The sequence below is a fragment of the Ixodes scapularis genome, unplaced genomic scaffold (assembly GCF_016920785.2).
Source record: "Ixodes scapularis isolate PalLabHiFi unplaced genomic scaffold, ASM1692078v2 PGA_scaffold12__126_contigs__length_90152505, whole genome shotgun sequence".
Classification (NCBI taxonomy): Eukaryota; Metazoa; Arthropoda; class Arachnida; order Ixodida; family Ixodidae; genus Ixodes; species Ixodes scapularis.
The window spans coordinates 75,864,638-75,891,168 of NW_024609838.1; the positions used below are offsets into that span (position 1 = coordinate 75,864,638).

General features: G+C 48.9%; 1 protein-coding gene across 1 annotated transcript in view; it reads right to left on the reverse strand.

The window, feature by feature from the left end:
- The window catches only part of LOC115323718 (collagen alpha-1(I) chain), a 115,006-nt gene that overhangs the window by 24,883 nt on the left and 63,592 nt on the right, over positions 1-26,531 (reverse strand). The window contains 8 exon segments of the mRNA XM_042289576.1: positions 2,702-3,197; positions 4,294-4,811; positions 6,435-6,521; positions 9,490-9,778; positions 10,797-10,987; positions 15,313-15,367; positions 17,467-17,562; positions 18,769-18,868. Coding sequence (XP_042145510.1) covers positions 2,702-3,197; positions 4,294-4,811; positions 6,435-6,521; positions 9,490-9,778; positions 10,797-10,987; positions 15,313-15,367; positions 17,467-17,562; positions 18,769-18,868 — 1,832 coding nt within the window.

Sequence of the window (26,531 nt, forward strand, 5' to 3'; positions counted from 1 at the left end):
TACCACAGACCCAAAATCACCGAGGCTGGCCCTACAAATGCTGCACACTTAAAACTGGCGTGCTGTTTCGCCATGAAAAAGCGAGCATGCTGCCCCAGACAATGATTTTGATGCACAAGCGTGCAGGCACGACAGGCCCTCGCAGCTTCGGTTACACTGACACTAAGGACAGTCCGGATCATAGAGAGCATTAACGTGACACCACGATTCGGTGCAGTCCTACTTCAGTCGCCATCGCCACGCGCTAGGTCTGCAAACACAAGCGTGGGAGCGGATTTCTGTACGACGTTCTTGCCCCACGCCACGCAGCGTCCTCGCAGCCATTTGTTGTTCTCGCATTTCTGCACCGGCATACAGCCGACGGCCCCCGCGCACGTCCCAACGCCCGTGCGCTCAACCCGACAAGCGTGCACATGAACGACCCTCCGGAGATGCGCATCCTCGAAAAGACTCGTAGTAGCAAAGAACCGAATACACTTGTGCAGAATGCCGGCAAGCTGAGCTTGAGGATCGAGGACCCACCAAGGCAGAGTAAATTAGGACGAACGATTACCTCGCGTACGAGGTACGATCGTGACCTAGCCCTAAGCACCGACAGCCGCTCCTGCTTGCGACCCTAAAATTGAAACCAACACCGGGTGTGGGTCAGATCCTCACGGCACGACTCAGTCTAACCAATTTTACTATTTGGCCATTCCTAAATGATTGATTGGGGCCCCCATAAGCGATGCCAGCGAGAAGCAGCGAAACAGTCGCCGACAAGGCGAGTCTAGTCGCAGACCAAAGGGCAGGGAGGAGGTTCAATTGACCTAGCACAAGGTCGTCTTATGCACCTCGAGAGCATGCGGCCAAAGCGGGGCAAAAGACTTGTCGCGGGGTGGAGAATAAAAATCAAGGTGATTTAAATTGTGATTTAAATCGGGCCGATTTTACTACAACGATATAAACCAAACCTTTCCCACAAAAATATTCCCAAATACTCTTTTTATTTACCTTTTGTCTACGACTCAATTTTTTCTACGCGCATTTATGTCATATTTAAATTGAAGAATCTTTGAGCAAGAAAGATTCCCATCGGGCCGATTACGAGCACAATGCGGTGGTCTTCCGAGCAAATCAGAACAGTGAGCTTTTTTCTCTACCATTCCTTTGTCAATTTCGTAATGTTCTATTGCAAGCAAATAAAAATGTGAAAAAAAAAAAAAAAAAGAAATCTAAAAAAGTAATGTTTTATCGTGAGCAAATGAAAACGTGAAAGAAAAATCTCCCGATGCATTTTCACTATCTAAAAGAAATCAAGCTGCTTTCCTATGGCAGAGTTCACTCGATAAACAGTCATTAATGTGTACTTTGAATTTAAAGGGACAATGAAGGCAATTTCGGAAATCTTTTTGGCGATGGAACTGGGTTCCAGGCACGCCTCAGGCCACGTTGCCCAAATTTCAGCCCAAACCGGCACTTGTGTGCCGCGCAAATCAATTAAACAGTCGCAGTAATAATCGTACCGGGATCGACTGGGGCGACGCCCCAAGAGTTGCGGGAGAAGCCAGGAGAAGCGGAGCTCACGTGACTGATGCGGGGCCAAGAAGCGCGACGTCACAAGAGACACGTCAGCGATTGGTCAAAACGAGAAACGTGCCCTCGGTCACGTTTTGGTTCGCGATTTTTAGAAATACTGTTCTAATTTCCGCTTGAATAACCATCAAACGTATAAATCGAATCGGAAATGATTACTAAACCGTAAATAAAGCAGCATCATTGTTTTTTCCTTTGCTACGCTGGACGCGAAACCGGCAACGAGCAACTATGGGCCAACAAAATAAAATTAAAAAAGAACACGGTACTCGAAAGATTTTGCAAAATGGTAGCTGTAGATGGCTGTTCTAACGGTCGACTGAAGACCAGTATTCGTTCGGGCGACGCTAGTTTTCATGTGTGGGTTGCTGCTCGTGTTCTTTGACGACGAAAAGAGGACGTCCGCGGAGGAACCGGATCCCGGAACGGCGGGATCGCTGCCGCTTTCCCTTCGGCATGCGGGCCGCTCGTTGCCGGCTGGGCGGTCTCCGTCGGGTGATGGCAGAGGCCGCCACACACGTACTCCCGTTCCGTTGGTGTTCGGTCGCTGAACGGAAGCTCGAACTCGCTCACGAGAGCGGCATTCGTCTATGTTGACAGAGTTGGCGCAACGACCGCGCCACCGCGCTGCTATAACCCACCGCGGTAACCAGAGTCTCGATCTTCTAAATACTACCGATACCGACTATTCACACTTGACGTCACTCCCTACGTCACCTCCGTTTTCGGAGCCCCAGAAACGAGAATGGAGATGGTTCAGTTTCGGTTTCTTTACTTCTTTCGTAGGCACATAAATACGCGTCATAAATGTCTACAAAAAATTGGGCGGCATGCTATGTTCCCAAGAAGCATTAAAACACCATTTGAAAAAATTAAATAAAATCGTCTTCATTGTCCCTTTAAGGTAACTCTTGTTTTCGGTGGTGGGACAGGTCGATCAATCAATCTGACAAGCTTAAAATACATCTAGCGATAAAGAATTACTAGTTTATACCTATAGTGATTTAAAACAAATAAGCTTAAATCAAATAAATCTGATTTATTTTTCAAAATCACAATATTGTCCCACCCTGCTGGTCAGTAAGTCTCAGTTGCAGGGAGCCCCCCAGAAGTAAAGGAGACTCACCGGCCCCCATCTGGGCGGGGTTCCCTGCGGCGCCGCAGCCCATGGGCGCTCCCTGGTAGGCCCCCGCAGGAGGGAAGCATCCCCCGTTGGGGGGCCCGCAGCCCCCCCCGTGGGGCACCCGGCCCACCATCGCCGCCGACGGGGGGCCCCCCCTGGGCACCCCGGGGTGTCCCGGTCCGTACGGCGAGCCCCACACCTCCTGGGGAGGGCCCCCCTGCAGGTGACCTTGGGGGTGGCCTTGGGGATGACCTTGATGGTGGCCCTGGGGGTGGCCCTGCCAGCCGGGGTGGGGGGGTCCTCCCCCGCAGGCGTGGTGGGGCGGTCCCCCGCCGCAGAAGGGGGGTCCAAAGGGCTGGGGGGGCACGCCCTTGAGGGCGGCCCCCGCGGCTGACGGCGGGGGCACTCCCCCGGCCCCCCGCTGCTTCATCTGGGCCAGGCTGTTGAGCCAGGCGGCCGGGTTCTGCTTGTTGAACTGCTGAATCTTCAGAGGGTGCTTCTGCCGGAGGGATCGACCGGACGTCGGGGTCAAGTGCTACTACCGACCTCATTCGCGGGAATACCACGAGGCGGCACAGCATCACTTTGCGTCCCCGCTAACTACCGGTCAATTAGGAGGACGAACTACCGACCCCCCATGATGCCACTCCTCGCAACGTCCATGAAATATTTTAGCGCCAATTTTCCCAATGCTTAGCTTTTGGACGACAACCGGTCACATTTTACATGTTGAACGGCACATTGCAACAAATCACGGCGCGCAGCACCACTTAGCTGAAGTCAGTGACGCCGCCAGCGCGTTTCGCAGCGTCTCACAACAAGCGGGACACAAGCACGCGGCGACTCTCGTTGAGCTCCAGCGCGTTTATTGCTTGGGGCGAGTTTCCACTAACAATGACGTCGTCGAGAGACTTTCATGTCAGGACTCCACGGTGTGTGAATGCAACAATGACTTCACCATGACATGTCCGGCTGCACTGTGGATTCACGGAGGACTGCTCATTTTTTTTACTAATGACAATATCACGCGACATAACGGGCACGACACCGTCGCACGACATCACGCAACGTCATGATGTGGCGCGACACCCTAACATCGAGGTAATACGAGGTAATACCTACTTGTATATTTTATATATCGTTACGTGCAACGCTGGAATATGTTGGTTTGAAATGCGTTCGGAATCGTCGGAAGTAAAGAAACACGACCGAACGCCAACGAAAGCCCACCGAGGCTGCGAGCATTTATCGTGCCGACGAGACACCGGAAAGGACAACGCACTTCCGCAACTACGCACTTGCAGCCATTACGAGAATGGCTTGGCTTGACTTGGCCCGACCACTTGGCGGCAAAAGAAAATTTACTTGGTGGGCTTGGTGGCTAGCTAAGTTGGGAGCAATTCGAGACTCGTGGAACTGAAAATTAGAGGTGTGTCCATTTTGCAAGTGGAAAAAAAAAGTCAAAATATTAGTACCCGTTGTGGGGGTGCGTTCACTACGCGAGTAAATACGGTAGTCTGGAGAAAAATGCTGCAGAAACGCGGCCCTGTTCGTTTCGTGGAATCGGGTCAACAGAACGCATTCCGCTTAGTTACCTCGAGAAAGCGCTTGGTCCCCGGCTGGGCGCAGTGGTACGCGATGATGCTGGGGCACTGTCCCGTGAGCACGGCCTCCGCCGCCTGATTGGCCAGCCCCGTTGTGAACACAAAGATCTGGCTCTGCTGCTGCATGTACTGCGCCTCCAGCCCGCCACCGGCGCCCCCTTGTGGCGGCAGGGGACCCCTCGGCGGCGCCACGCCTCCCAGCGGCGCCACGTTGCTGACCAGGGCCTGCGCCAAGTTTCCTCCGCCGCCGAGAGGGTTGCAGCCCGCGTGCGGTTCCAGGTGGTGGTGGGGCCCCGGGTTGGCAATGTTGCCGCCCATCGTGAGCGCGCCACCCGCATGGTGGTGGTGCTGGTGCTGCTGCTGTAGCTGATGCTGCTGATGCTGATGTTGTTGTTGTAGATGTTGCTGTTGTAGCTGTTGCTGTTGCTGCTGCTGTTGCTGCTGCTGCTGCTGCTGCTGCCCCATCGGCTGAGGGGGCAGCGTTGGCGCTGGCGCCATTGGTTCGGGGGCTGCAAGGATCGAAGGGACGACGTTGGCATTTGCTGGAGCGAGGCTACTGGGCGCTCGCAGACTTGGAAAACAAGCTCCTACAAAATTAAGAGCTGGCCGACAAAAACGCCTCCTACGCGCTTCAAAGACGTTTGAATTGTTAGACGATGGTTCCCACCTAATCAAAAAAACAGCAAATAGGACATAAAGCATCAATATTTGATCAAGTGTGCAATAAAGAAGTTTATTTTTCAGCCCTGGACAAACTCAGATAGCTGTGTATCGTGAATATGTTACAACATCCGTACAAACTGAGATAGATGACAAGGGATCGGCGACCTAATGCGCTAGCCCACCGCAGCTCGGAAAACATGCGTGGAGCGAAAGCTCCTGCTGTGGAACTCGGGCATTCTGGGTTCGACTCCCATACCTGCTCGTTTTGACCTGGTTGTTGAGCATCGTACCGGCGTCCATTCGTGCATCGCTGCCCTCGTCCATAAAACAAACAATCTCGGTTGGCCCACAGCTAGGGCCACAAGAAGCAACCACGGCGAGCTACTAACAGACTGTCCAAGTACTAGGAATTTTTTTAAATACCAATTTTTCCCACGAGTGGAGTCAGAATGGAATTGTTTGCCAGATGCCATTGCTCACTCCACGTATGTAGATTCATTCGCAAATACAATAGACCACACTCTCGCGTGATTTGAGCATAATATTGGCTGCTAACAAATAACATTGTTTTTCTAAACATTTTTTTTAATTTCGTTCACATATTGGGTATTACCTATTACTACGATTTGTACATGCATATCCGTCTGTATAACCCAATTGTGTTTGTCCTCTAAATATGTATAACTCGCTCCACCTCACCGATTATCTTTACCCCGCACCATCAACTAACGTATGACTTTCGAAACTTTGTAGCCATCCCACTAAAGTTCCAAATAGAGCTGGTGGTATTATTAAATAAATAAATAAACCACAACTCAAAACTGTTTATATGTTTCTCCGACCCTTTGACGGTTGTTGCCGTGCATGTACGGCGGCGCTTACACATTTCAAAGTACCCGCCTAAAAGCAAAACCGCCACTCCGTGGAAGGTGCTGCTATTTGTGATATCTTTGGCAAACTATAAATGTTATATTTGAGCAGTGTTTCCCTTTGCTAAGGGCTATTTATAGTTTTGAAGTTAGTTGCTTCACACAGGCAAAATGCGCAAGATGGTCGCTTCTAATCGGCTGTCCTGGCAGTAGTGGCAATCGAAGCACAGGCTTTTCCGATTCAGACTTTGAACGCTCCTCTGAAATGAACTTTGAGGATGAGAGCTTGCCATCCGATTCAGAATCCGTTAAGTACCTCAGATTCAGAATTCAGAACGCTTCTAAACATGAACAGCTTGCAAGCACTGTATGTGCTCCTGTTATATAATAATAAAAACAAAAACCTGCACCTGAATTTTTTTTTAACTACTTTTGGACACAAAGTTTGACCACTGGGAAACATTTTTCAGAGAAAAGACTGAACAGCCAAAGGGTTAAGGCACGATAGTAGCGGGCAAAGTCCTACACAGTTTAATACCGAGGCAGCACGAGGAGCACTTGCTACAACATAGCATAAAAGAAGTGGCGAGAGGGACTCACAGGGTTGCACGGCCATTGAAGCCTCCTTGTTATTTGTGACCGAACTCTCGTTCGGGTTGTCGCTTAGCATTGGCACCGAACCCGGCCCTGAAAGGGGAAAAAAGAGAAACCTTAACTCAAGAGGCCTCGCGGACAATGACTCTACTCCGTTCAACCAGAAAGGTCAGCTCACACACGCAGCTCTCGAACAGAGCCGATATAAGTCGGCACTGTGCCTACAGCGCCAAGCTAGTGCTGTGCCGTGTACACCTCTCTGGCAACAGTCTGAAACCACGCGTTTTACCGCATGAGTGCCTGGTTTTGAGAATGTGTGTCGGTGTTCCCGACTGCGCTGAGCTCTGGGTTTTCTTGTCAGTGGGCTGCAGCAGCCTGCGTAGGCGCAATTCCGGACGGAAGTGGTGGCTGAATTGCTGCGTTTTATTGTTGTTTTTTGTGCCTTATGGAAAATAGAATTTCTCGAGGCCTTTGAGAAAGCATGCTACCATCTTTGGGAACGGATACAAACAGATAAAAGCTATATTTGGCGAGTTCGTACGCGACAGAACGAATGGACTAAGATGCCCGTTCCATTTCATGCATTCTTCCTGCTGCCCAGGTCTGGTCTTGACTCCTTTCTGACCTGGCAAAAATGCCTGTTTTGTGTGGCTCCTTGTTACAATTAATTTTTTTCCAAGGAAACCTAAGTTTACAATATGATGCCATTAGAAGAAATTAAGCTAAACAAAAAGGCTTTTTAATTATGCAGACATCAAAGCAGAGGCTCGAATTTTAATGCAATATTTCTTTTATAGGACTAAATTGTTTTCCAAAAATCGCTCTAAGCTGGGTAAGATATGGCTACACCTAAAAAAAAGGAAAGCAGCAAACAAAAAGTTTAAGAATGTGAAATGTTCTTTATTTCTGCAACAAGAATAAACTGCAAAAACTAGACTTCTAGCTCAAAAAAGAATCGAGCTGCCGAAGAATCAAATCAACCCCCACGACAAACGTGCCGGGGCTAAGCAGTTTTTCAATGTGGCAAAGCATGGACATTCAGAAGTGAAAAAAAAAATTGTGTAGCAAATTGCTGGACGATTCTGTTACTCGTGAAACATTCCGGCATCGCTCCGGTACGTTACCGAGTGCGGCACCCATGCTCACGGCGCTCTTCGTCAGATAACTTAACACACACGTGGCATGTAAACTTGTGGTAACAGTTCGTAGAATAAAGATATGGCGCTGTCTTGTTTTCAAACCCTGGCTATCTTTCAGAACCTCCCATACTCACCGAAATCAGCCCGTCAGTGTTAATAATGTGACCTTTCTACCAGCCAATCAGCGTCAAGCTTTACGGTCGATTTTTTGGGCTTCACAGTCTGGCAACCCCCCTGTTCCCAACGAGCCAAAGGACACTTCCTATCAATACAAAGATCTGGCTTCGTCGTCAGTCCCACTTCCGCTCCCCGAGTCCTCAAAACTCTATGGAGAATTTGCAAAAATTGCCACATTTCCGAAAGCGAACCGGACACGTGGAAGCGGCCGAGGCGGTGTCACGAACGGCAACGGGCCGTCGGTTTCACGCTCGGTTCAAAAATCGCTGTCACGCAGGAAGAGGAGGAGAAACGCAGAAACCGAAACTGTGGTTTTCAAACTACCTACGAGATGGTGCGGCAGATGCGAGATCTCTGCAGGAGTTTTGAAATGGGCCTCCGTGCCCTTCGATTATGGGCGATTGCTGCTCTATGGGCACGGTCGAAAAAAGAGATAACTGTGAAAATATTTTACCACGCGAGATAGCCAAAAGGCATAGGTATTCCCCGCTCGCAACATAACATTCAACGAGTCTCATCGATCGAACAACATATTGTAAGCGCCCCACAATGCAACGTGCTACCCAAACTGTTTTTTTTGTTTGTTTTTTTTAGGAAAATTTTGAGTAACGCAGCATATCCTATTCACAGTGTCGACGACGGTCACTTCACGACGATTGGACGGAATCTGGGCTCGTTTTAGGGCACATTTTGAGAGGAGCTCGTACTTTGCACGACACAGAAGTAAAAGATTGGATGTGTCCCTTCTGTCCCCTACCTGTACCCAATCGGCTTTTTCTTGCCCAGACCGCAAAGGCTTTCCGGGTATCATCTCAGCTGAGATAATCCTCAAAGAATGTCGAACGACCCGCATTGCGGGTCGATCGACGTTCTCTCTCTTCGTTCGTTCCTCGCAAAGGCCGAGCAGATTACGAGCCACGGTATTCCCCGGTTCTCACGGTGGAGGAGAACACAAAAAGAGTGTGCATCCTGAATAGGCAAATAAAGTAAAAACTTTCAAGAAAGGCCCGCAAACTCCAAAAGCACAATGCAGCTAAGGTGTCACGCCGACCAAATACCCACAGCCCGGGCGGACGGCAGAAATTTCTGGCCAATAGGGGTCGCCAGAATCGGTAAACAGAGAGGGGCCGGAAAGCTTTTTGTAAAGCGCTATATGCAAACGCACCTCGAGTGGAACACTGGCAGAAGGGAAACGGCGTGCATAAAGGCAGCTTCACACACCTAGCAACTGCTTACGGCCTCTCGTGATCTCTTACGATGGGAGAACACACTTGCGCCATTTGTAAAGTGGCCACGGAACACTCGCAATTTCCGTATACAGTCTAAGCTCATTACGACAGACCTGGTTAAAACAGACACTTGGGTATAACATACCGATTTGTGAAGTTCAATTGGTTTTCCTCTACATACCATTCACTCAACTTTATATCTGCATAAAACATACTCCTTTTACAACAGACTGAAATCTTGGTCAAAATCAAGGTCTCTTATAACAAGCTTAGACTGTATTTTCTTCTTTTTTTTTTTTTTTCGCGCATTACGTAGGAGGTTTTTTGAAAATGTTATGACCGATTACATCTCATAAGTACTTGATCTCGCCAACACCACAGAAGCGGGCCAGTGCATTCTCTCGTCGTAGGAGATTGCGAGAGCTCGGTCGTAAGCAAACAAAAGTGTCTGAGCCAGCCTTTATGAACATTTCATAGGCCCCTTCCAAACGCTGCACACGCAAACGCTTTGCTCACCGTCGGGCAATGCCGGAGGGCGTCCGGGGGGCAGGCTGCCCCCGTTGACGACCGTGGGCGTGGCCGGGTCGGCCTCCGGGGACGGCCCCTCTTCCTTGGGGGCGGCCCCCTTGGGGCACTCTTCTGGGGCGGGGGCGGCGGGGGGCGGGGCCTCGGGCCCGGCCGCCTTGTCCACCGACGGGGCCCCGTTGCACTTCATGTCCGACGCCAGGCGGCGCACCTCCTCACCCTCGCGCTCCAGCAGCCAGCGGTTCTCCGTGGCTCGGTCGCGCTCGCTGCACTCCAGGGCCTGCGTCGGAATCCACTCCGGCGTCAGACTACTCCAAGCACAGCTGCACCGCCGCATTTTTTTTTTAAACAAAACTGGGCGGCTTGCAAAGACCCTCACGCGTGCCAGATGGCGTCGTCTGCCTCCTGGGTCCACAAACTGGGCTCCTAGGCCCCCGGAGTACCCTATTTTTTTGGGCCATAGTTCGCACCCAGTTTATAGTTCGTAGAGCAAATTTTATTTGAAAACAAAAAGCTTTTCCTTAGATAGTCCGCACCCAGTGCACGTCCGCACAAACTACCTAGTAAGCGTGAAAACAATTATCATGAGCGGCATACCCCAGCCAATGCCTGCTTTATTAGCTCGTAAAGAATCTTGCATTATCAATAAATCATCAATAACCTACTCTGCCATTCACAAAGTCCCTCATGCCTCGTCATAATGAACTGTCTTCAAAGAATGAAAGACATTTGCAATTCTCTGTAATGCAAAATTAGGGCGCAGCTCTTGAGGAGGAGGAGGAGGAGGAGGTTAGGGTACAGAGGGGAGGGTATGCCCCTCCTTCCCTTCCATACCTTCCCCTCCTTCCTTACCGTACCTTCTCCTCCTATCCTCGTCCCCTCAATTTAGCAGAAAATGTTTTGCTGAATTTTCCGCGAAATTTAGCGAAATTTCCTGCTTAATTTAGCGAGAAAATTTAGCGAGCGCAGAAGAGTGCAAGATTGGAGAGAAAAACTAGCAAAAGTGACGTCGTCGACGGATGACCCTCGCTCGCCATTAAAGTGGCTTGGGACGACGATATCACAAAATTTTCAACAGATCACAGGCGGCATAGCCGCATGCCCCGCGGTAATCGCAGCACATATTTTTCGAAGAAAATGCGGACTTCGTTTACTTCTGCCCAAGTTAAGTGCGACGACTGAATTCACGGGACAAAAGCTATAGGAATCCGATCCCACGTTTGAAAAGTGCTTGGGCTTCCTGGCAAAACGGAGCGTAGAAGCCAGCCCCGAAGGCCGCGTCCAAGGCGAGCACTGACCTGCGCCCTGGCCTGGACGACGGGGAAGAGGTGGGCGCGGAGGAAGGTGTGCAGCTGCTTCTCCCGGGGGTTGGAGGACTTGCGGAACTGCTTGAGGAAGCCCTGCCAGTCCGACACCGTCAGGCACACGCAGTCCCACTCGCGACGCCGCTGCGGCTTCTTGGGGCACAGCTCCCGGTACAACCGCAGGTCTGTCGGGAAGGGGGCGTCAGGGGAGGCACCGCGCCCTGTCTCCCGCTCGCCCATCGTTTCAAACGCATCTATGGGGCCGGCTGTCCGGAGGATCGGTCGCCGAACGGTTTAGCTTGCATTGCAGAATCCCAGGATCTTGGGTTCAATCCCCACCCACCCCTGCACGTTTCTATCTGGATGAGCGTCGCGGCGGCATGCAGTTGTGCATTGCTTCTGCGGGGTGCACATTAAAGGACACATGCAAAGGAAAAAAACATTTTTTTTTAAACGGCTTAGATGGAAAAAGGACGCCATAAAACGATTTTACAACGAAGAAAAAAAATTTTTAGAGCTATATTTACGGCGCAAAACGAATTTGTAGTTGGCGCCCGCGGGCACCGCGAAAAAGTGGTCTGTATTTATCACGTGACTGGTCTTTATTTATCACGTGGTGCTTGCGCTCTTTCGGAAGCTTCCTAAGGCCTCTAAAAGTAACTTATTCATCTTTGTTTGAAGTATAACAAAAAACCAAGACGAATAAGTAACTTTTAGAGCCCAGAGGAAACTCCTGAAAAAGCGCAAGCAGACGTGATAGACCTGTGCGCCGGTCAGACGACGGCGGCGGCGCCCCGAAGCAGACGAACTTGTGCGGCGGCGGCGACGGCGGCGTGGAGAAACGCGTTGAAGCGGCGTTCGCACAACGCTCAGCGTGCGGCGGCGACGCAGCGCGGCGGCGCGCGGGCCTACCACGTGATTAGCGGCGGCTCCCGCAAGCGCCAACTACAAATTCGTATAGCGCCGTAAATATAGCTCTAAAAATTTTGTTTCTTCGTTGTAAAATCGTTTTATGACATCCTTTTTCCATCTAAGCTGTCAAAAAAAAGTTTTTTTTTCCTTTGCATGTGTCCTTTAAAGACCTCAGGCTAGCTAACAGGGGCACTGCAGCAGCAAACTTTGGCAAACTTTTTCATCCACGGCGTAAACTGGCATTTCCGCACCTCAAAGGCAGACCGAACTTACACCGTCTAAGCACAAACATCACATTTTTATAAGGACGGCTCTAACGCTTGTGCATCCCAAACCAATACCAAATTCGACGTCCTTGTTTAGATGGCACAAAGTTGGTCTGCCCTTGAGGTGCAACGACGCCGCTTTACGCCGTAGGTGAGAAATTTAGCCGGTGGAGTACCGCCGCCAGCCTGGGGGTCTTCAACCTGTATCCTGCGGTAGTGATGTGTGACTGCACGCCGGTACGATGCTTGCCCAGACCGAAACGTGCGAGGGCGGGGATTGAGCCCGGGGTACCCGGGGTTGTGCAGTGCAAGCTTTCTTTCCACTTGCTCCGAGCTGGCCAGCGCGATGTGCTCAGCGAGCCTGGTGCGAAGCCTCAAATTGCACGCTTCACGCCGGAGCAGAAACTTTCCTCGGCGTGAATTCGGCAGCAGCAAAGCTTGCTACACATACTATGAAGGCGCTTGCTTGCAGGCTTTTTGTACCAGAAAAGCGAAGCAGGAGCGACGATGGCGGGTGCGGCTAGGCAAAGAGAAGGTCGAGAGAAACGCTGCTGCAAGACGAGAGTGCCAGCAGTGACGAGAAACCGATTGCCGTTACTCGGCAGTCAAAGGTTCACGGAACTTTAAATGCGTAGCATTCTTAATGCTGCACATTTAGAATGCCTTCAGAAAATGCCAGAGGCGGCCAATTTTCTTTTCTCTCTAGCTCGTATCACTACACAAAACAAGAGGCATAAATCCTGACTGCGAGCTAGGCAAGACGGAGATAAAGGTGCGGCAGAAAATATTGCGAGATTTGTGTAAATCTGTTATTTTCTAATTTTCTATGCTTTTTTTTTCCTTTAGGGCTACAGTCCTAGAAAGGTCATTTAAAACATGCTGCCTTTCGTTTGTAACCTTTCAAAGCAAACGGCAGAAGTATCCAACATGCGAGTCCATCGTACGTCTTATCAAATCTGTCAGTATGTGCAAACAAAATATGATGGCTATAGCAAGACGTGGCCATGACAACTCTGGCACGCCCGCCGTCGGCACGAAAATTGGGGCCGACGTCCACGCAGGCACCGAGGTCCGTAAACGACAGCACCCGGTGCCAAACACTTCACCAAAGCATGCGGGTTAGACGAGCAATCATTCGAGGGAATAATGACGGGCAGATCTTAACCAAAGCAAAAAGGTGTGAAATGCTCGCTGCAGCCGAAATCCCTCCTTGCTCCAAACAACGTGTCAAAGAAAGGGAGTCCAGCTGCCAAGCACTGCACTTCTCCCGAGGGGACGCCCGTGAGAACATTGTGAATCTGACTCGGATTCCAGACACTTCAAACCTCAGTGAGGGAAGAAACCAAAGACACTGTATCCACACTTAGCTCGCAGCTAAAGGTACGCTGTGCAAGCGAATTCGTGCGCACTCCCTCTCTGCAGCCAACTAAATCTCCCTCCGTTTATACTGTAACCACATTCTGGCGCAAAGCGGTTCCAAATGTCTAACTTCCACTCCGTAAAAGCTGCAAGCGGCCATGCCGGTGAACCTCCCCGACCAATTTTCCCGTTGGTACACATGTACAACGTGTCCGAAGAATATTTTTTTTTTTTTTTCAAAAATAAATTGTGCATTGTTGAACGCTCATTCTCCGCCCAATGGTAGCCCTAGCGTATTAAAATGAGCTGTTGGGCTAGTTGGTTTTGCTCTGTCTCCTTCCCCTGTTGTCTTTGCACTACATCGTAATTAAGTAGCCCCAGCGGTCCAAACCAGGTGCCTAAGTTTCGAGACCAACCTTTATTTTGCTCAAAAGTTACGAGCGATTTTCTGAAATTTTTGACGGGAAAACAGTGGTCGACGGAGCCGTAGAATATCTGGAGATGAATGGCGACGGCTACCGGGAACGGGCCCCAATTTCCCGTTCCAAATTCAGGAAAACCGCTTGTATCTTTGAATAAAAATAATGGTTAGTTATGAAACTTGGGCATTTAATAGGAGCTGCTAGGGCTACATTTTGGCGGAGAATGAGTGTCCGGCAACGCGTGGTTTATTTTTGCGTTGAGAAAAACCTTGTAAACTTTTTTGGGAACATCCCGTAGACGAAGTTCACTAGCGTCGTTTGGCGTTTTCCCGAGTCTCCTAAGCACGACGGACGACTTTGCCGACCCAAGAAGCACAACCAGGGATACAGTTAAGAGGCGAAAACCCTCGCTCACTCTGCACTTTTTTTTTCTGCCAAGTCATCTCGGCGTGTCTCCCAAAGCCATTTCGGACGTCGACAGGTCAACCCCTCAAGCACCGGGTTGTCTCGTCTCCGAGCTACGGTTGGTGTTCGCAAAAATCGAGTCGCCAACAAAGCCGAATGGAGTATTGGATCACAAACAGACTAGAGTGAGCTGGAAAACGCTGTCTCCAGGCCTACAAAAGTATGGGGCACTGGTTCGTAAGGGTTTTTGCAATGGTCAGCAGCTTCGTTTATTGAAGAGGTCGGCAGAGAAACATAAGGGGCTAACAATGACGACATCAAAGTTGCATTAACCTACAGGAGCCAGAATTGAAAGCGACAGCTTTGCACTTGTGCTTGGGCACCAAGAATGCGGATGATATGCATTTCGTTTGTTTGCGCTGAAAGGACCAAAGGCACGAGAAAGTTTCGAGGTGAATGTGAAAGTGAAAAAGCGAGTATTTTGGAGCACATTAAGAGCAGCATATGTGTGCAGATCAAAAGATAGTGGAACTGTGGAAGCAAAAAAGAACCGTGCACGCCATTCTCTAGGAAACATGGGCATGTATTTAAAGTCCTCCGCTCAGGCAACGCGACCACACACCTGAGGCTTGAAGCGAACAAGCTTTGACGACACTAAGAAAACGATGTGCACAGAGAGTTTTACTGCTCGGGCATGCACATTTCTCCCGTCTTTCCTTTCTTGCTTTTTCCAACTGTACCGGAGACATACAGTTGCATGCTAGGGATCCCAGCAACATGACTGATGTAACCAGCAATGCATGCAGTTGGGTCTGGAAACCGACAGTGCCGTGTGCCACGCACATCGGCTTCTTTGTCTCGCACTGTTTTCTTTTGTACCGGTGTAAACCTTCGCATCCCCCTAATTATCCGGTCCCGCCTTCCCCAAAAGCAGACAAAGAAGTCGTCTGACTGTCGCGGCCACGCCACAAGCACGCAACGACAGACTTGCACAGCGTATAGCGTTCTCCGGGGCCAGGGACAACAACTGAAATGGGCACAACAAAAATAAAACGGGAGGAAAAAAACCAAGCAAACAAAGGTGGGTATGTATTTTTTTTTAAACCAGGAAAGAAGAATGCAGAAGGCTATGAAGCGTCCCCTCACCTTCCAAGTACCAGTACACATTGTCGAAAGCATCCTGGCCTACACGGGTGCCACGCTGCAAGCACATAACACAACCCAGAAAGGCGTTGGTCTATGCTCACAGAAGGAACACCACGAGCCAGCCAGGCTCTGCCCAAAGTGCCGCTACAGCACCCGGAGCGCGTCTTTGACCGGTCCGTCTGCCGCGTCTTCGAAAACGGTCCCATGATTTGCGTCCGAGGACGTCACGGAACTCGCGGAACTGTCGTGCAGTTGCTCGGAGGCGGCACGGGGGCGGAAGTGGATGTGGCGGACGTCTTTTATTTATTTATTTCGTACCTACGTCGCCCAGAGGGCATTATAGTAGACGCCCGTTCCACCGTAAGTCGCTCTGCGGCGACAATCGCGTGCGCTCGCCTTTCTCGCCGGCACTCCTACGGCCCATCGCCGGGACTGCAACATCCGGCGGCTTGCCAGACCAGCGAGAGACTCTGCTGCCGCTTTGGGACCACTTTCGATGCGTGGGCAGGACGGGACGGTCGACGCGGCGGTCGGAAACACGTTCCGGGTACCGTAGTGGCGCTCTCGCGTCGAGGTCATGCGTTGCGAGCAGAAAAGACTCCCCCGTTAGTTGCCCGCTTCAAACCCCGTCACCTCCCGGAACAAGAAGAGGAAGCTCCGACGAAACTTGCACTTCCTTACAACAAAGGTGCGAAGACTCCTTCATTGGACGAGGTACTCTTGCAAGGGACTAGAATATCGAAACCCCAAACTCTGCGTCTTACTTCGGCGTCACATAGTGACAAGAGTTTGACTTTAACGAACCTACTAGTTCTCAACATAGACTCCGTACCGTGTCTCCCTTTTCCCAGTGCTGCCACTCCATCCCCCTCGACTCAAACGCTCGTGAACCTCTCGGGCACTGCCGACTCTACGGGATGGCGCAAAAGTCTCCGTACATGAGGTGATAATAGTTTTCTCGTTTGTTTTCAGTAAGCTAAGATGTCCTTAAGTAATGAAGCTATACCATGTTTGTGAATGTGTGTCCCACTTGCTGGATGAGCGTGGCCAAGTGTATTTGTGGGGAATGTTTCCCATAGACTTCGTTTGCCAAATTACGGCGTCACCCCGTGTAAGGACACTCGTGCCATCCTACAGTTCAGAAAAAAGCTAAAAGGATGGAAGAGCGCTGTTCGAGGCACAGGCTGGGCACGATAAAAAGGCCCGATAAAATAATACCTCTCGGCAAATGTACCTCGGTATTTCAGTCATGATAGCAAGGGCCAAATCGGCCCGACGTGAGTACCCGTCCTCTTTCTCGGTCTACGAGACTAGCTTGCGGGCAAGTGGTCGCCTTCCGAAACCCGACACCGTAGGAAGATGCCTACTCGCGCCTATACTATGCCTATTCCCTATCCCAGGCATTTTCATCCAAAAGTCAGAGTGGACAAGGCACAAAAAAAGCTGAATGGTTAGGGTCAGGTCGTTAGATCCGTCCAGATTAGCAGAAAAGAAAATCCTTTCTTACCACGAAGTCTGCCTCCTAGTTCCATATCCTTAAAGGGGCACTGACGAGTATCTCTGTTTGCCGAAATTCTTACTGAAACCCGATTCGCGAAGTCCCAACCACCCAGAAAGAATATTTGAGGCTCCAAATTCAGCCGATTTCTGCGCGAGAATAGCCGTTCGAGAATCGGGCGTTCAGGTTTGCTCTCACTCTGGCGGCACAGTGCAAGCGAGTGTCAGCAAAAAACCTACACTTCTCATTTTGATATTGCTCCCATAAACTTTGCGAGAGACCAAGGCCTCAAGAGACAACTTCCCGTGAAACAATCACAAAGCACAGACTATCAGCACTCACGAAAAAAATGCTCCCACCCAAACTCTTGCGAACGGAGAATCCGTTCGTGGCAGTCGAGCCACCCGACCGTGTCGCGCGGTGTTTTACCACTTACCGCATCATACCTCACTGGGTCGTGCGACCGCGTCACGCAACGTCACCCCATCACATCCAAGGCGACCGCACGGTCACGCAATCTCGAAAGTACGCTATCCCCGCGACGTTACTTCCATTTCCAAAATCAACTTCCAGAGTCCAGAAATGGATCGTCCATTAAAATGGAGAGGGAAACGGGAGGACTGGCACCGGGCAGCCGGTAGGACGAGCGGACTCACCAGGTCATCGGCATCAAAGTGGTCGTCCAAGAACTCCGACAATCCTTCCTCCTCAACCTCGTAAGCATAGTCCAGGAGCCACTTCACCGTCAAAAGCTGCGGGAGACGAGCTTGGTCAGGGGAACCCAAAAAGTTACGATGCCCACAACGCGTCTCCGACCGGTGCGTTTACCGCGTCCCCAAAACTGGTCCCCCCTTCCACCCGACAGTGTCGCAAAAGCATCGCGCTGTCCCATATTGCGGTCCTGGAGGTGTCAAGGCAGCTGCGGTGGATGTGGCAGATGGTAGCGCATTTGTTTTCCCCGAGCCGCCACGCCACTATTCACCGAGATCGATCACAGGGGGAGCAAAGCATCCAGCGCCGTGCAGGAAAGCCACAGCAACGGTTGCTTTGCCGACATCGCACGCGCCCCGGCGTATGTTCCCCTGTTTCCACCTCCTTCTCGTCTCCGCCGTTGCTTTGCGGGTCGTGCAGGAAAGCCGGTGCTACGACCCCCCGTTGAGGCTGAATGCGCAACTCTGCTACAGTAGGTAGCTATACAGAGGAACTGTAGGTCTCCGGCTTGACAGTCTGCGGAAGTTTCGGCAGCCAGTAGTCGGGACGTCACGACGACAGCGACACTTGCGTTCACTCGCACTTTTTGCCGGCATTCCTACGACCGACCGCCAGGATCGCGACATTCGATAGCATGACGTTGCAACTTTCCTGATGAGATTAGTTGCCACTTTGGGACTACTTTTTACGCATGGGCAAAATAGGACGCTTAACGCATTCGTCGGAGACGCATTCCAGGCACCATACCCAAAACACAAAGACCACGCACAACACCGGAAACAGCACACTTCGTGGAAACATTGAAAGCCCGAAGCACCGGATCGGAAGACTGCGCTTCCTAAAGTCCCCACATGGCAGTGGCCTAGTCAGGGAGGAGCCTTATGGCGCTTCAGCCCCGCCACCGCCGGCCTGCGCAGGCATGCACAACCAAAGCACTGCTGAAGTCAGCGAGCACGTGCTGAAGGCAGAGCTTCTTGTCTCAGCTTAAAAAAAACAGTCGTGGAAGACATCCTGGCATTACAAGCCATAATGCCCGTTAGGGACGATCACTCTCTTTTAATTAACTGCTCACGAGGATGGCTTCCTCTATGCCTCTTTTACTCCCTTTTCTGCTGGATTAGCTCGTCTGATCAAGATGCATCCGCGTCTATGGTACGCCGAGGGTTGCCGGACTCTATCCTAACATGCACAGAAAAGGAGAGGGGGGAGCTGTTTTCCTGGGAAGAAAAGGAAGCCATTGGCATCACCTTGTCTCCTGGAGAAAGGTCCCTCCAGGGACCCCTGGCAAAAGTCACCTCCCCTCTCCCCTGGAGGAGTTGGCTCAGCGAGTCCTCGAAATTGGAGATCCTGCACAACACAATCGGAAGGGGAGAGAAGGTTAAGGTCCAGCACGGTCAGCAAAAAACATACAAACAACTACCCCACTAAAATCTGCAACTTTTCACCGCAGTGTGTGGAAAAGTGACAGTGATATCTGTCACTGTGCATAGTAACAGCCACGTTTAAGCATATCCACTCTTCATTTACTCTATCACACACAAAACAGACTTCTGGTCACTGAAGTATGTAGGAAACCACTGCCGCTAGCAGCGCATCGGCACGGTTCACAAGGTTCCATTTCACATGACCGTTTTCTGCAGCTGTGATGCCCAATGTTGCTTGCAGCAAGCGGACAAGCCCAATGGGTTTTTGTGGGGTTGTATGAATATTCAAAATTTCAAATAGTAGTTCCGAATAATACACTATTCGATATTCGCTTCGAAAAGAACTGCACTATTCGCGTTTTTCGAAGTGTTGATTGCGGCAGGTTAGCCCTGTTGAGGGCGGTTCTTACCACGCACCGGTGCGCTGTGGAGAAGCCAAACCCATGGAAGTGAGCTCCCTGGGTGTTCCTTCTCTGCATTACATCGGCGCTCGGTAAGAAGCGCCACTTAACGGGGTAACTTGCCGCGATTAACAATATCGATTTATAATTGCGTGCTTGGAAGAAAAGCATACATTCGAAGCGGGATGGTGCACCCGTGCCGACTGTTTACGAAAATAAATGGAAACTTTCTGAATGTGTATATCTACACTGTAGTAAAAGATTCAAAATTAAACTTTTAGGCAAGAGTATATACTATGTTAGACAGAGATGCTTTCACAACCTGTGTTGATCATGCACGATTCATTCCTTTTTAACTCGAGATTAAAGACAGAATATTTTACATAGCAAAATTTGTAAATTCACTCGATTGGTATACTAGGTGGCCATCTTTATAGGATTCATTTTATGTCAAATCCGTCGTTTACTTATCATCCCAAAACATCAGACCTTCTGAGGTCACAGTTCATAATTATAGATAGATTAAACTTAGCTTATAAATGAACAAGTGGAATAACCTTCACAGGTTTAGCTGGGTTTTTGTCTAAGCATTATGCAATAGTAGTGAATGGTGTGGAAAATCTTTTCGATATTCGATTCGAAAATATTCAGCCAAAACCACTATTTGCTTCGAACTCAAAATCCACTATTCGCACAAAACTAGGTTTTTGTGGCTTGCAGTAACAATCTCCCTGCTTTATTTCCTCTTTCTACTTTAAATTTTATTTTAGTAAAACTAAACAGGTATAGCAAAAACAAAAATCAATCTCGATGTGCCTTTGTTTAGTTTTATTTTTTTTTAAAGCATGTTTCAAACGTATTTAAGCTATTCCCAATTGAATTTCACGGAAAGCTGCCTGTACTAACTTTCCTCAATACAGCATTGGTTCCGCTCTTGAACAGGTGACATTGTACAAATACCCAGGTGTCCATATAACATCTGACCTCTCCTGGCAAACTCACATTAATTTTATTGCTAACTAGGCTAATCGCATGCTAGGTTACTTACGCCGCAGCTTCTCAAGGGCTCCTTCATCATTAAAACTACTACTGTACAAGACCCTCGTTAAATCCAAGCTTGAGTATGCGAGTTTGGTGTGGGACCCAGGCCATGAATTTCTAATTAATCAAATTGAATCCTTACAAAATTGTGGCGCACATTTTATTTTGTCTAATTTCTCATGTTTTTCCAGTGTATCATCCATGAAACTAACTTTACATCTTTCGAATCTTTCATTGCGTAGAAAATTATCTCGTTTGTCCTTATTTCACAAAATTTAGCATCACAACCAGCATCTAAGTGAAGAGCTTTTTTCTGAACCATCGTATGTATCCCATCGAAATGATCATCACCATACAGTCCACGTTCCTTTCAGTCGCACAAAGCTCTTTTTTGATTATTTTATCCCAAGAACTACTAATGACTGGAACCACCTGCCCATCTCCATCGCCACAATCACAGACGCTCCTGCATTCAAGTCTGACATTGAAAACTATTATGTTAAATAATATGTGTTGAATTCTATTTTTTGTACTTTTGTTTTTCCCCCACTCCCTTCTGTAATGTTGTGTGGCTTTGAAGGTATTGAAATAAATAAATAAATAAATGCAAATACATACACACTGTGACACAAAATTGGAGATGAAAAAAGGAATCGACCTTACAAAACCTCCTCACGGACCACAGACACACAGGTTAATACTCCTTCAAGGCTGGACACACCACTGGAGCAGGAAATGGGCCCAGCAGAAAGGACCCAACATGAGAAACCAAATCGGCCGCATATTTTCTCTCCACGTCATCTGCTAGAAACGTGGAAATGCCGTCCTATGCGCAGGCTTTCCCGCAGTGTTTCTCCTCCTGTCACGTGAACCGCCGTTAACTCCACCAAACCGCGCCGCTGTGCCGCTGTGGCTAGCCAGAGCGCCCCAACAACGGAAATCGCGCCGCTCTAGGAGAGAAATTGCTGCACATGAAACGCACTTCAACATCCCTGCCCCAAACTTAACTCCAAACAGGTATGATTACGAGTGGTGGGTGGCTTTATATCCCACAGTAGACAGAAACAGAGTTCTACGGTGAGGAATGCATAGCACTGTCCCCCCCAATCGTAGAAGGCAAAGCTAGAGACCACAGAGATGTTGCACCAATCAGACGCCTTTCGTTAGCAGACAAACACCGTAGGTAGGGATTTTAAGTTCTTGATATGTAGGCTTTTAGCCAAATAAGTTTGTTCGGTCAAATTTTGATGCAGAGGTGCCTTTAGGCGCCTCTGTGGTAAATCCTCGCATGATACGTTAAGGAACCGATTTATGCAGCCCCATTAAACGGTCAACGACCCCTTGACTCATGTGGTACACTGGCCTAGTTCAATATTCCTCCAAAGGTGCTCAAGGAAAATTTATATTAGATGATCATTCGCCGTCAAAATATACTGACCAGCCCAAATAAAACAAACCTCGGAAAACAGTCCTAAATGTTTCCCAAAAGGAAACAACAGGAAATCTGTGGCTGAACTGTCTACATCTTGGATTTTATATAGCGCAAAAATTCAAGCAGGGGAGAGGGGAAAGGGATGTGTTTGGATGTGCACACCATTGTAGAAGATCAAAACTCAAACAGAACAATAATATTTGCACTTGGAACTCCCAATGGTAACTGGTACAAGTACATGGGATGGCCATAAGAATCTCGCAAAAATTCTAGACGTTTTTACCTAATATTGGGTTTGCCATTTGGAAAGAAGTTATATGTCTAGATTTCTTAGGGCTCAACTCAAAGGTGTTGGAATATAAAAAAAAATTAGCAGCTCATCATTAATCTACAGTACAGTCACAGTGATAGCTATGGCTGCACTGCGAAGCCACGATAGCGTGGGACCTTCGCCCACAACGAACAGAAGCCGATGCCACGAGGAAAAAGGCCGCCAACTCCGCCCCGAGTGCGGGGTGCTAGATGCTCCGCCATTTCGAACCACCTAGAACTAAGGCAACCGATAATGGGACCCGGTTATCGGACAGAATCATTCTCTTCGTTCCTCACCGCGAATAACGCGGAACGTCCCCGCACCGAATCTTGCCACCCCTGGACAAACGGCTTGGCAGAAAGAGCAGCCGAGATGGTCACCACTCGTCCAAAAAAGTTTACGCAAGGAAGACTATCCGCTTGTCCGGCTAAGGAGTTATTCGCCTAACAAAAAACCACCCAATCGGACGTGCCCTCGCCATCGCCGCTTCTACTACCAAGGAGCCGGGAATGCACCACCAACTGTAGCGTTTACCCCGTCCTAAAAAGTGATCTCTCGATTCCCGCCCGTCGGCGGCGTGCGACTGTCACGTCAATGACGGCCGCGATCTTGGTGGCGTCGCGGCGGCGGACGTAGCAGACGCTTTGTCTTGCTGCGGGTCGCCCTCCAGCTCGACGGTTTGCGACAACTTGGGCAGCCAGGAGTTGGATCGCTGCAACAGTTGCCGAGCGTTTCATATTTTTTAAAGAACTTTACGCTTAATCGCCAGGATCGCGACATCCGATGGCGTGACACTCCTGCTTTTGCAAGGTCGTTTGTTGCCACTCAGTGACAACTCTGGATGCGTGGGAGGAGTGGGACACTAAGCATACCAGCGGGAGATGCGTTTTACGTACCATACTCCTACGCAACCAGATTTAGACTGTGCTTGGACTCCCGCTGATGTCTCTGCGGGAACCAGCAAGTGTCGCAGAGATCCAATTTGGACGTGGAAATTTGCAATAGGAGAGGAATGGTTGTCGGGAACAGTGACTAAAATGACCGCAGCTGGGACCGTGTCGGTGGACACGCTGTTGGGATGTCGTACGGAGCGGATCCATTCTCGGAGCATGTGGTCGCACGAGATGCCAGAGACGAGGCGGCAGCAACACACACTCAAAAGCTATCCCGGACTCCCTCCTATTAAGTTGGCCGGTATCTATGGGGCGGCTCGGATGCACCTTGCATTGTAAAACGAACCGGAAAAGTTAACACCTGCACATAGGAAGCTCAAGCTCTCACCAAACATGCTTGGAATGTGTGTGTTAGCTGATAAAAATTTAAGGCATAGCTCAGTTTCTGTGAAACATGAGAACAACAAACTTGCCAACGTCAATGGCAGACAGGTTTGCAGACAACCTAGCTGGCAATGTCGTAACGCGTGGTGCCATCTCGCGATAGACGCAGCGAGTGGACGACAGAGCGCGTTGTCTGCTCGGTGCACTTATCGGGATATGGTAGACTGAGCAGACCTATAGACCTGTATTTGAAATAACCACAAGTTTGCAACTGCACCAAATTTGTACACAAAACACAGCAGTCTTTACTTACTTTCTGTTTATTCTTTTTTGTATCTGAGGTCTATATACCCTCGGTCTTGATGTTTTTTCTTTTAACAAATCACCGTCGTATTTTTCTTAATAAACGTATCTTCTACCTTCGCTGCTCGAGGGGATACCACAGAGTATTCGGCGCCCGAACAACCAACCACGACCATCGAGAAACAGCAAGAACTACAAAGGTTGATTGCAGCGAGGAAGCCGGTGGAGCAAGCTTCATCCCAGAGGTAGGAATGCTGTATCATCGATAACGACGGGACGCCCGACAATTCTGTTTGTAATTCTTAGTCATTGTGCTTATACCACCACCGTTCTGAGTCCAAAGTCTCAGTGCTGCCCAAGTTAACTTTTGAGGCTACCATTAGTTCTTCTAGAATACTCTAGAGCAGGCATCTCCAAATCTCGGCCTGTGGAAGTCTTCGGACTGGTCTGCGGCTGGCCTGGTTCTTCCAATGAAGCCCGGCCCACGGCCCGCTTCTGAGCAAAGCGCGCGAAAAGAAACGGTGCCGCAACACGGACCAAGTGTGTAAATTAAGGTACCAGAGAAAACTGCCTATCGTAAGGTGTGTCCTGTCGTCATATTATTGATGGGCATCGTCATAACCAGCAGCGTTGCCGGATTGGGCCAACATAACCAAATGGGGCTTCATTTTTTTTTCTAGTCGACGTCGAAATTTTGTGGTTGGCTATGTAACTATTTTTGGGCTATTTCTAGGGGGCGCGGCAAACTTTTGTCGAACCTCAGGTTCGACATCAAACTCTGAGGTTCGACTAGTTGATTTTCGAACTTCTAATCAGTTTCGGAAAAATGTGTTTTTGTTTTGGCTGGTCAAGAGGAGAGAGAGGAAGGAAAAAGGCTTCAAACTTGTAGAAACTTCAGGGTTTTCCCAATGCACAGAGAGGCAATGCTTGTGGAGTTCAAGCGGTCTCCCCACAGCTCAGTGGAACAAACCAAGCAAACATATTGCACTGTTACTACAGGTCCGATGGTGCGTCTTCTACCCGGATGTAGACTGAACTCTCCAATTGCTGCTTTGGTGCCCGTTGTGAGAATCCTTACGCATCCAAGTCCGTAAAAATAAGAAGTCTGCAGCTTCTCCGCTAAACGACTGAATACCTTCCAGTCGTCACCCAACCCGAGAAAGGACAACACGATCAGAAAGCGTGAACTGGAATGGGGGGGAGGGCATTCATATTCTACACAAAGAAAAAGAAGTGGGAGGATATTGGAGATTCTAGTTCAAAACGCCCAGTGTTCGGACTGTTCTGCTTCTGTATTGTGTTCTTTTATTCTATAATCATATCTCCCGGGCTTCACAATAAAGCTGTCTTTGTGTGTTTTGTACTTCTGAAAACCTACGAAGGAAGTGTCAGTGTTGTACAAATGTTCATCCTTCCAAAGCTTTTTTTTCTTCTTTTCCGTAACATCCACAAGTGACATAATGCAAACCAAATGTGGCTCATTTGAGGGTTGAAAAAGAGAATGTAAAGAGTCTTGCATGTTTGTAAAAATATTGCTGAAGGTTAAAAACCATTGTTTTTAGACCTTGACTTTTTCGGCAATATTTTTTTTACGGCTTTGGCTATATTTGGGCTATACCTTCCAGCTGTTTGGGAGGTTTTTTGGTGGGACCATCTGGCAACAATGATCACCAGCATCGTTATATCAAGACTTCGGTCGTTCTGAAGCAAGGAATAATAAAGAATTATTATTATTATTAGACCCAATTCCCATGTATACATTGTGCTTAGCATCCTGTGTCATATCTATTGCATATTGTCAGCAACAGTTCTATCAGTCTCATTAGTCTTTTGCCCTGTCAGAACATGCCAAAGTGCATATACTTTGATTTATGCCTGGTGAGTTTTCTGGGTCCCAAGCATTGCACAATGTTATAATTAGCGAAATATTAGATTTATAAATAAAGTAGACATACTCATCTACCTTATATTCTTCTTTTTTAAATGTTTGCTCTATCTTTCTACTTTGTTTTTAGACGCTTATCCTGACCCTCGAGACAGCGATAGATCCTCAATCAGGCCCCTTAGCCATAAAGTTTGGGGACCCCTCATTTAAAGAAATGGAACTTTGCATGTCGCTTCGCTTCGGAACGGTGGAGCATAGACGTTAACATGGGTGGTCCCAATGGACCATACTGCTGGCAGCACTTGATATACAGAAAGAAGCAGAAAAACATAATTTCCAAGGTCTAGATTTTTATATCTTTAATTTTCACGAAAACACCAGCATTGCCTACTGTATAAAATAATAAAAAGTTGTTGAGCACTCGAACAACATCAACTCGTCGCGGCAAAACGAGCACGCCTAACCTCTCGTCTGCTTTCTTTCTCCGCTCTTCCGTCGCTCTCTTTCTCCTCCTCTCTCTCAGGACCAGCTACGTCGGCGCTTCTGATTTGCCGCGTCCTGCTCCCGTCTTTACCACCCCGGAAAATTTCCAGGTGATGTTCGTAAATAGGACTTCAATTTGCCAGGGTACAACAATTGCCCACTTCTTGTTAATAATCGTAAACTAATTCAGTCGGCGAAAAACAACTATCCAAATCCCTCGAACCATGTCGTTCCGAAGAAAATTACACGATTGTAATATAAAGCCCACATATGAGCACAAAAAAAGAACCACATCTAAAGGAAATGAACAGGTGGTAGAAATGTTGGACAGGCTACCCTACCACAATTCCACTCTCCTCTAAATGGGGTTGCCCCAATCAAATGTAATCCGAGACTGCGCTCTGACAAAGGACATTTCTCGTGGAGACGGAATCCCAGCAGCAGACACGAA